Consider the following 10476-nt stretch of genomic DNA (forward strand, 5'->3'; position numbering starts at 1 on the left):
ATATACACATATACACAAATGTGTATATATTTTGCATATATAATATATAAAATATACATTATAAAATACAATATATACACATATACACAAATACGTGTATATATTTTGTGCATCTATATATGTGTATAATGTGTGTATATGGTATATCATATATATATATTTATTATATTTATCTACGCATTTTAAAATATACTTTTTAATATATATATATTTACGATGTGTCCTTCGCCCCGAACTCCATCAGGATGTGGGAACGACACCCAGCCTTTGTCCCCCCGTCCCTCGCGGCGGGGGGTCCCGGGAGCACCCAGGCTGTCCCTTCACGCCCCGTCTCAGGGGTGTCCCCGGGGCGGGGGGACATGCGGGGGGCGCAGGAGGGATCGGAGCCCTCGGGAGCCGACACCCAATCCCCGGCGCAGGTGTGAAGCTGTCACATACCTGTCATACCTGCGGCCACCCCCCCTTCCTCACCGCCATCCTCATCCTCATCCCCACCACCTGGCTCCGTCCCTCCCCAGTGCCCCCCAGTCCCGCTGCCCACAAGGACACTGGTGTCCTGCGATGGCAGAGGGGACAGTCCCCTTGTCCCCCCCGCCCCAGCCACCTCCACCAATGCAATCACACAGGTTTCCAGCGCATTTTGCTTTTTTTTTTTTTTATTACCACGCAGTAACACACGCTACAGCTGCTGACTACCTACGACAGGGAACGCACGCACACAGGCACAAAAATAAAAGAATAAATTAAAATAAAACTGTGTAAAAAAAAAAAAAATAAAGGCGAAAAGGAGGAGGCCAAACGATGGAGATCAAACAAACCAACAAAAAGCGAAAAATGAAAAGGAAAATGAAAAAGGGGTTGGGTACATTGAGCTTCTAGGTAGGACGTTTGGATTTGATGTCACAGCCGACGGACGGTCCCAGCGCGGAGGAGGATGCGCGGTCGCGTCCCGGGGCCGCGGGCGCCCTGCTGCCTCCTCTTCCTCGGCTCGGCGGCGGGAGCTTCCCCAAAAGCAGCTCCCAGGGGTGCCCCGGGTGACGGGGGGACGGGGCGCGGGTCACCCCGGAGGAAAAGCAGCGGGCGGTGGCTTCGGCGACGTCCCTAGAGTTCGTTTGGTGATGCCACCTGTGTCCCCCCGTCCTGCCCCGGGTTCCTCTCCATGGCAGCTGCACCAGCAGCCTGTCCCTGCCTTAGTCGTTGGAGGTGACGTCGATGTCTTCTCCGCTCGACTGCTTGGTGGCGAGACGCCATCGGTTGATGTGGTGGGAACCTTTCTTCTTCTGATCCGAGTCGGGTCCTTCCTCCTCCAGCTTCTGCCGTTTGTATTTCGTCCTCCTGTTCTGGAACCAAACTTTCACCTGGGGGGAAGAGGGAGAGATCAGCGCTGGGGGGGTCCTGGTGATGGACGGTGCTGCAACCCGGCAGCGAGCTCAGTTTTCCTTGGAGATGAGCAAACAAGAAGTCCCTGTGCCCGCCGTGCTCCCACGGCCACCCTATCCTGCCTCAGTTTCCCTTGTGTCTGCAGCACGGTGGGACAGGGGGACAAACACAGCGCTGCTGCACATCCCAGCCTTGGAGAACCCCAAGAGGGGTGAAGGACACGCAGTCCCACCTCAGCCACGGGGTCTGCAGGCACGCGGGACCCTCCTTCCAGCACCACGACCCTGGCGCCCATCACCCCGGCGTCTGGTGATGGGCACAGTGCAGCGGGAGCAGCTGAACCCAACAGCCCCGTGGGACGACACGCAGAGCCGTCCCCACAGCTCCAGCGAGGACCTGCGTCCCAGGGCCAGGGCGGCATCGTGGGCTGGACTCCGTATAACCAGGTAGCTAATTATAGATAGATTATAATTGCAATTATAGATAATTAATTTGCCTCACTGAGGTTTCAGGAAACCTTTTCCACCATGATGGTGGCCAAACACTGTCCCAGGAGCCCGGTGACACAGTGGGGTCTGGACGTGGCAGCATGGACACAGTGGTGGGTTTGGGGTGCTCAGAGCACCCATGGGGTTGGTGGGGGGGGTGCTGTAGGCACCCATGCGGCTGGGGATGCAGGGTGCTGCAGCCGAGGACCGCAGAACCATTCTGGTTGGAAAAGACCTTTAAGATCATCAAGCCCAACTGTTAACCCACCCCTGGCACTGCCCCATGTCCTGAGAACCTCATGTCCGTCTGTCCAACCCCTCCAGGGATGGTGACTCCAGCACTGCCCTGGGCAGCCTGTTCCAATGCCCCACAGCCCTTTGGGGAAGAAATTGGTCCCCAGGTCCAACCTCAACCTCCCCTGGCGCAACTTGAGGCCGTTTCCTCTGGTCCTGGCGCTTGTTCCTGGGGAGCAGAGACCAACACCCTCCGTGCTACAGGATACAGGATGCTGCAGGCAGCCGTGTGGATGCTGCAAGCAGAGGTGGGGATGCTGTAGGCAGAGGTGGGGATGCTGCAGTTAGGGATGCAGGATGCTGCAGGCAGCGGTGTAGATGCTGCAGTTAGGGATGCAGGATGCTGCAGTTAGGGATGCAGGATGCTGCAGGCAGCGGTGTAGATGCTGCAGTTAGGGATGCAGGATGCTGCAGTTAGGGATGCAGGATGCTGCAGGCAGCGGTGCGGTGCCGCCCGCTCTCCCAGGCCCGCAGGACACTAGGTGCCGCTGCTCGGCTGCCGCTGCCAGCCCGACATGGGCCAGGCTGAAGCGTTTACCCGCTTGCAGGTGACGCAGCACCCGCAGCCCCTCCAGCACCTCAACTCCCGGGACTGTCACCCCCTGTCCCTTCTTCTCCTTCAGCATTAATTGCAGGCAGAGCTTTCTGCTCTGGAGCCTTTCCCAGCGAGGCGAAGGCCGGCGTTCACACCTTGCTGCATCCCCCGGGTGAGCAAAACCCTCGCAGGGTGCTGCAAGAAGCAGGACGAGCCCTTGACTTTAAAGCATGCTTGGTCTATTGAAGCAGCTGCTTTATGGCACCGGGATATAATATAACCCCCCCGCCCTGGACTCAACCCATTTGCTTTCCTAGCTTTGGGGCATTTCTGGAACAATACTGAGCTGGTGCCTTTCATTCAAGGACTGCAAAGCACTTTGCAAACTTTAATTAAAGCTCTCAGCCCTCTGGGAGCAGGGAAGTTGCCTTATCCTTGAATTATTGAAGGGGAAACTAAGGCATAAAGCAATTAAGATGCTTGAGTGAGGCTCTTGTGGAAATCCGGGGTGGGTGTGTAAATCCTTTGCTCCCCAGCTCGGTGAAACCCGGCCGGGGATGGGATGAGGCTCCCCGGCGCTTCCCGACTCTGTCCTGCGGGAATGAGGATGATTCCAGGCTGGACGGGCTCCCTGACCCCTCCGATACCGCATCCCTCGCTCCAACAGACCAGAAGCTGTGATGAGAGAAGTGTGAGAACCTCACAGTGGGACATGGGGGGATAAGCTGCCCCCTATGAGCCTCATCCTGACTCCAGGAGTAATTGGTTTAAACCCCCAAGCTCGGGGGTTTTATCCCTTCCCAAACCCTCGCGCCATTAACTGTTGTCACGCCGGGTGTTTGCGCACCCGACCGCTGTGATGCTCCCGGGGTCCCTGCCCAGCCCTCCAAGGTCACCAGCGTCCCTGTGCTCCTGCTGTGGGATGGGGACAGTCCCTGGATGGCTCCCGCATCCCGGTGCTGCCTCTGGACACCGCTCCCATCCACCGCTTTGCCTGCGCACGGGTCGCGCTCCCACCGTCTGGGCCGTCTCGCCCCCCGGGAAATCACGCTCTGCTTCGGGGCCCAGAGAACCAGCTCTGGCCAAAAGGTGACATTGCCATCACCAGGCTGGCAACAACTAAAATCCAGTGGCTTTGCGTGCAGCTCCCCTGGATGCCGACCCAAACGCTGCCGAAGGTCGAGAGCACGAAGATGGGTCTGGCCGGTGACCGAGAGGGACCAGCCCCACCATCTGGGGACAGGCACGGTGACACTGCTTGTGCCGGGCTGTCACCCCAATGTGCCACCCCCTCCGAGGGCAGCGGAGCTCCCCAGGCACCGGCGCTGCACCCTCGCCTACGCCTGCAGTCCCAGCCGGGACTTTTCTTCTAAAAAACACCCCAGAACTTTTAAGAGCTTGTTTTTGGGGATGGTCCTCAGCCGGGGACCCCCGCCAGTCCCTGCATGCACGACGCTGGGAGGGGATGCGGGGATTTATGGTGCCCACATCATCGCCCCAAAGCCAGGAGGGGATGCTCAGATTTACGCTGCCCACATCATCACCCCAAAGCTGGGAGGGGATGCTCAGATTTACGCTGCCCACATCATCACCCCAAAGCCAGGAGGGGATGCTCAGATTTACGCTGCCCACATCATCACCCCAAAGCCAGGAGGGGATGCTCAGATTTACGCTGCCCCCATGATCACCCCAAAACCTCCTGCTGGCAGGATCTAGGCTGAGGCCTTTGCTTTGGGGGTGCAGATCTGAGACCCCGAGAGGGGTTTGCACCCCATGCTGGGAGGGCTGGAGAGGCTCTGCTGGGAGATGCGGGCTGCGTTGTGCAAAATTAACTCAGGGAAGTTATTTCCCAGCCCAGCACGCTCCCCGGGGAGGTGAAGCGACCTGATGCCACCGGCGATGGGCACAGTATTGTACCCCCACCTCCTCCCTGCCCTACGTGTCCCATCCCGGGACACCCACCCCATGACACCCCGGTCATCGCGTTCGTTTTGCCACCAGCTCACACGCACCATGTGTCCCCCCGTGTCCCCCCGTCTCCTCTTGCACAAGCCACCCCAGAGCCCTCCAGCCTCATCCCACTTCTCCAACACTCGCGTTTGCTTCGGGACCTTGCGCTGCTGCTGGATTTTCTCCCAGTCTCTTTTCAAATTTTTTCGTTGTTGTTGCATGGGCCTGTCTCATCCCAGACTTGGTAGGAGAAAGGATGGGAAGGGGTTAAACACGTCTGCCCTTCCCCACCCCGTATCCCAAGGCATTTCCTGATGCTGGGCAGGTACCTGTCCCCTTTGCACCTTCCCCTGGGGCTGCTCCAGGTGTTGCTCCCCAGCTGGGGGACCCCGAGAAACGGCAAAACTCCCTTTTCCAGGGGAAAAAAGCAGCTGGGAAATAGGGGCAGGCACAGCCGTCACTGGCGGCGCCTTCTCAGAGCGGCTAAATCCACTGGAAAATAATAAAACACACCGCCCCTGGGTTTGGCCGTGGGGCTGGGTATCTGCAGGGGGGAAAATGCGTCGGTGTCACCCGGTGTCACACGGGGGATGTGTGTCACCGAGGAGTTTTCCACGGGAGGTTTGCGTGCATGTAGGATATGGATTAATTAGTTTAGTAGCAATAATAATAATAATAATAATAATAATAATAATAATAATAATAATAATAATAATAATAATAATAATAATAATAGTAAAAAGTGCCTGCTTTGGGCCCAGCCAGCGGCCAGACCGCTGCTCCCTCCCTGCCAGCGCCCATACTTTGATGCCCATCCCGTGTCACATCCCTCTGTACATCGGGGTTATTCCCCTCCAGAAAATTAAAAGAAGATTTTTTTTTAAAGAAGATTATTTAAAATAATAATTTACTCGCTACCACCGCCGCCGGCCCTGAGCCTGATGCTCTTTTCCCCGCAAACGCCTCCGCCCGTGACCCACACGCAGGTGATGAATTACCCCGCGCTGAGCGGCTGCAGCAGCTTTCCAAAAACATGGAAATACCATCCTACAAAATAAACACCACTGCGTACAAATATATATACATATTGCCTCTCTCTATTTCTAATCTCCACACGGATTTAGGGAGGGATGCCTGTGCTTTTTCCCCAATAAATTGCATTATTGCACTTAGGCTCGGGGCAACGATGCAAAATCCGAGGGACGGGCTGAGCTCCCCCTCGGGCATCCCGCAGCTGCCCTTTTCGCCCGGACAAGTTGCTGTTTGTTCTTTGACCTTTTGGTTTCTTTTTTGTTTTCTTTTGTTTTTCCTTTTAACATCATTTTCAGCCCCAAGAGGTGACAGAAGCAGCAAGGACACGAGCCGGGGTGCCGGCTCCTGCCGTGCCCTCCGAGCCGGGAGGTCGGGATGGCATCAGCACCACAATACAAACAGCCTCTGGATTTTTGGTGCATCCTCCCCGATACCCGCACCGGCGGTTTCCCGCTGTCCCCGTGACAGTGACGTTTTCCTCCCGTTAAATTCCCTCTTGCAAGGATGTATTTGGAGGTTTTCCACGGCAGAACCTCGGCGAGGATGAGCCAGGCGGGTAACTGGGAACACCCACAGCTCCAGCTTTATTTTCCAATTGAATTACAGCACAAAAATTAAATTATTTCAGAAAATAGGCCAAACTACCTAGCCAGAATTTGGAGAAAACTTTCTCCGTCAATTCAGTTATTGAATATTATGGGTGAACCTTTGCCTGGAGCGTTTGGGAACAGCTGCTCGCCGGGACACCGACCTCGGATGCTCAGCCCCGACTCCTGTTTTCCCCCAGCACCGCTCGCTTTTCCATTCCCTTTCATCCCTCCGGTTCTCTCATTATATCTAAATGCCTTTACTAAAAATCAGAAAGTTGCAGCTGAAATCAGTGCCCGCGGGCAGGCACTCAGCATTGCACCCACCCTGACTTTCGGGCCCCGTGGTGTTTGCGTCCAACACCGAAGCACAACTGGGGAAGGGTCTCGTGCTGCTGCTCCTTTTTTAACTTGATTTTTAACCTCTCAGGGAAAACACCCCAAACAAGCAAGAAATTACGCCGGAAAACCGCTGCGGAGAGCGGCGCGACACAAAACCTCAAGCTGGGTGATCGTAATGACTGAACGCTGCGGCTAAAAAATAAAATTAAAAAAATACCCCAAATACCAAAATACCACAAATCCGCACGGTTCGGCTCCGATTTCCACGCAGGATTCCCGGGCAAACCCAGCTGGGATTTACGCAGAGCGCGGCGGGGTCGGTGCCGTCCCCGATGCGGATGGCCGGACAGGCGGCCGGGCGGCGGGACCGGCGGCCGTACCTGGGTCTCGGAGAGGCTGAGGCTGCTGGCCAGCTGCTTGCGCTCGGCGCCCACCACGTAGTGGTTCTTCTCGAAGGCCCGTTCCAGGCGCAGCAGCTGCGACGGCGAGAAGGCCGTGCGGATGCGCTTGGGCTTGCGGGCGAAGGGGCCGTGCAGGAGGAGGCTCTCCTGGGCCACCTCGCTCCCTGCGGACACACAGCGGGGTCAGGCGTTGGCACCCCCCGTCCCTCCCAAACCCGCGGTGGGACTGGGGGCGGTGTGGGGGAGAGCAGGGAGGAGAGATAAGGGGTGTTGGGGGGGCCCTGGGCACCTTCCCTGAGCCAAAATTGCAGGAAGAAACAGAGGAAGAAAGAGAAGAAATAGAAGAGAAGAAAGAGGAGAACGAAAAAGAAGAGAAGAAAGAGATAAAGACAGAGGGAGAGAGAAAGAGGGAGAGAGAAAGAGGGAGAGAGAAGGAGGGAGAGAGAAAGAGGGAGAAAGAGGGAGAGAGAAAGAGGGAGAAAGAGAGAAAGAAAGAGAGAGAAAGAAAGAGAGAGAAAGAAAAAGAGAGAAAGAAAAAGAGAGAGAGAAAGAGAGAGAGAGAAAGAGAGAGAGAGAAAGAGAGAGAGAGAAAGAGAGAGAGAGAAAGAGAGAGAGAGAGAGAGAAAGAGAGAGAAAGAGAGAAAGAGAGAAAGAGAGAAAGAGAGAAAGAAAGAAGGTATAGATAGGGAGAGGAGGAAGAGGAAAGAAAGAAGGTGAAGGCAGAGAAAAGAGAGAGAAAGAGAGAAAAAGAAGATTAAAGAGAGGAGAAAGAGAGAGATAGCATAAGAAAGTGAGATTTAAAAAAAAGACAGAAAGGGAGAAGTGAGAAAGGAAAAAAAAAAAGAAAAATAAGGCAAAGACCAGAAGAAAGAGTGAAAGGGAGAAGGAGAGAGAGAAGGAGAGAGAAAGAGGAGAGAGAGAAGAGAGAGAGAGAAAGAGAGAGAGAGAAAGAGAGAGAGAGAGAAAGAGAGAGAGAAAGAGAGAGAGAGAGAAAGAGAGAGAGAGAGAAAGAGAGAGAGAAAGAGAGAGAGAGAGAAAGAGAGAGAGAGAGAAAGAGAGAGAAAGAGAAAGAGAGAGAAAGAGAAAGAGAGAGAAAGAAAGAGAGAGAAAGAAAGAGAGAGAGAAAATGAAAAGAAAATGTGAAAGACAGAAGGGAGAAGAAAAGGAAAGTGGGAAAGAAAAAAAAGAAAAAAGAAGGAAAGCAAGAGGGGAAGAAAAGATAGGAAAGATCAAAGAAAGAAAGATAAAGGAAATGCACTAAGGAAAGGTAGAAAGAAACGACGGAAAGAAAAATAATAAATAAAGAAGAGGCAAGAAAGCAAGAGGACAAGGCGGCCCTGGGGGGGCAGCGCCGGGGCTGCAGGTGCAGGGGCCGGAGCCCCCGGAGCCGCTGCCGGGACGGGCCGGTCGGGGCGGCGGGGCCGGAGCGGGGCCGGAGCGGGGCCGGAGCGGGTTCCGGGGCCCTCGGGCGCCGCCGGCAGCGGCCGCGATCCCCGGCCCGTCCCGAGCAGATAACCCTGATCGGGACCCCCGGGACATGGCGGCGGGGACAGCGAGGGGACAGGGATGGACAGGGAGAGGAAAGGAAAGGAAAGGAAAGGAAAGGAAAGGAAAGGAAAGGAAAGGAAAGGAAAGGAAAGGAAAGGAAAGGAAAGGAAAGGGACAGGACACAGAGAAGGGAAATGAAAGAGGAAAATAAGAAGAGAAAGAAAATGAGAGAAACAAAGATAAAGGAAACGGACAGAAGTCGGGGGGAAAAAAGAGAAGAAAGAAGAGAAGAAGAAAGAAGAGAAGAAGAAAGAAGAGAAGAAGAAAGAAGAGAAGAAGAAAGAAGAGAAGAAGAAAGAAGAAAAGAAGAAAGAAGAAAAGAGAGAAGAGAGAAGAGAGAAAAGAGAAGAGAAAAGAGAAGAGAAAAGAGAAGAGAAAAGAGAAGAGAAAAGAGAAGAGAAAAGAGAAGAGAAAAGAGAAGAGAAAAGAGAAGAGAAAAGAGAAGAGAAAAGAAGAGAAGAGAAGCAATAAAAACCAAACAAAATCTCGCTGCGCAGCCGAGATCCCTCGCAATCTTTCCCTTCGTTCTCGAGAAACCCCAACTCCCGGCTCCGGCAGCCGCGGGGCCGCGCAGGGAAGCGGCAGCGCCGGGACCGTCCCCGGGACCCCGCTCCGAACCCCCCGCCCCGGGCACCGGCTCTGCCCGGACACCGCACCGGCCGTGCGAATGCACCGAGTGTGCAAATGCACCCAGTGTGCAAATGCAACGAGCTCTCAGTGTGCAAACGCACCCAGTGTGCAAATGCAACGAGCTCCGGCTGCGTAACTGCACCCGAGCACCGGGTCTGCAAATGCACCGAGTGTGCGAATGCACCGAGCACCGGGTGCGTAACTGCACCGAGCGTGTAGCCGCACTCCGGCTGTGCAAACGCATCCGCACCGGGGGTACAAACGCACTCCGGCACCGCCGTGTAAACGCGCAGAGCCCCGGCGTGTAAACACACTCGGCACCGGCGTGCAAACGCACTCGGCACCGGCGTGCAAACGCACTCGGCACCGGCGTGCAAACGCACTCGGCACCGGCTGTGCGTGCGGGCACCGCAGCAACAGGTTTTTCCCCCCGGTTCTCCCTCGGCCTCCCCGGTTTAACGGGCGGCATCCCCCGCTCTCTCCGCGCCCCGTTTCTCACCTTGGAAGCGGTGCCCGAAGAAGCGATTCCGCAGCACCCAGGGGTAGAAGTTGAGCGGGTCGCGGTGTTGCGGCCCGAAGAAGGAATGGGGGTGCGGTAACGCCGACCCCCCTAGTTGATGAGGCCCGACGGGCAGCGCCGGGTGCCCCACGGCTTCGGGGAAGACGAGCTCGGCGCTGCCGTAGAGGGCCCGGCCGGCGGCAGCGCCCTGGAAGCCGGGGGCGAAGGCGGCGGCGGCGTCGGCGGCGGCGGGGCCGGGGTAGGCGAGGGCGGCGGGACGCGGGGGGGGCTCCTCGGGGCCGAGGTGGGTGTCTTTGCCCACCAGAGACTCGATGGTGAAGCAGCGTTTCGCAGACGGTTGGAACATGGTTTGAGCCGGGAGGGGAGATGGGGAGGGGAAGGGGAGTGGGGGGGGGGTCGGAGCGGGGCTGTTCCTCCGGGTGCGTGTGTGTAAAGAAACCTTCCCCCCCCCCCCCCCCAACCCCCTCCCCAATCCCCCCCCGCTCCGGGCAGCGCACACGGACAGACACACGGACACACACCCGCCCCGCCGCCCACCCGCGGGCGCCCACGCACCCGCACACCCCGGGCAGCCGGTACAAATACGGCCGGTACCTGGCGGGGCCCCGGAGGAGGGAGGGGGCGGCCTCACCTGCTCGGGCCCGGGCAGGGTCGGGGGCCGGGCGGGCAGGGGGAGGCAGGGGCGGGCAGGGGAGGCACAGGAGGCAGGGGAGGCAGAGAGCGCCCGAAAAACTGGACTGGAGCCGCTCCCGCAGCCGCGCCGAGAAGT

At 56.6% G+C, this 10476-nt stretch overlaps 1 protein-coding gene across 1 annotated transcript; it reads right to left on the bottom strand.

The window, feature by feature from the left end:
- Window positions 1-1190: 1190 nt before the first annotated feature.
- Window positions 1191-10053, bottom strand: LOC135988600 (homeobox protein EMX1-like). Its single transcript, XM_065634667.1, has 3 exons — window positions 9687-10053; window positions 6989-7173; window positions 1191-1358 (listed from the first exon to the last, which is right to left on the bottom strand). The coding sequence occupies exons 1-3, from the start codon at window positions 10051-10053 to the stop codon at window positions 1191-1193; spliced, it is 720 nt and encodes a 239-aa protein (XP_065490739.1).
- Between the last annotated feature and the right edge of the window lie 423 nt (window positions 10054-10476).

This window comes from Caloenas nicobarica, chromosome 4 (assembly GCF_036013445.1).
Source record: "Caloenas nicobarica isolate bCalNic1 chromosome 4, bCalNic1.hap1, whole genome shotgun sequence".
NCBI classification, from domain to species: domain Eukaryota; kingdom Metazoa; phylum Chordata; class Aves; order Columbiformes; family Columbidae; genus Caloenas; species Caloenas nicobarica.

Bases quoted from the DNA above. Each gene is read 5' to 3' on its own strand.
- LOC135988600 (XM_065634667.1), bottom strand. From the start codon at position 10,053: ATGTTCCAACCGTCTGCGAAACGCTGCTTCACCATCGAGTCTCTGGTG. The intron at 7,174-9,686 runs GTGAGAAACGGG...GTGTGTCCGCAG, and splicing joins CTTCGGGCACCGCTTCCAAG to GGAGCGAGGTGGCCCAGGAG. The intron at 1,359-6,988 runs GTACGGCCGCCG...TCTTCCCCCCAG, and splicing joins TCAGCCTCTCCGAGACCCAG to GTGAAAGTTTGGTTCCAGAA.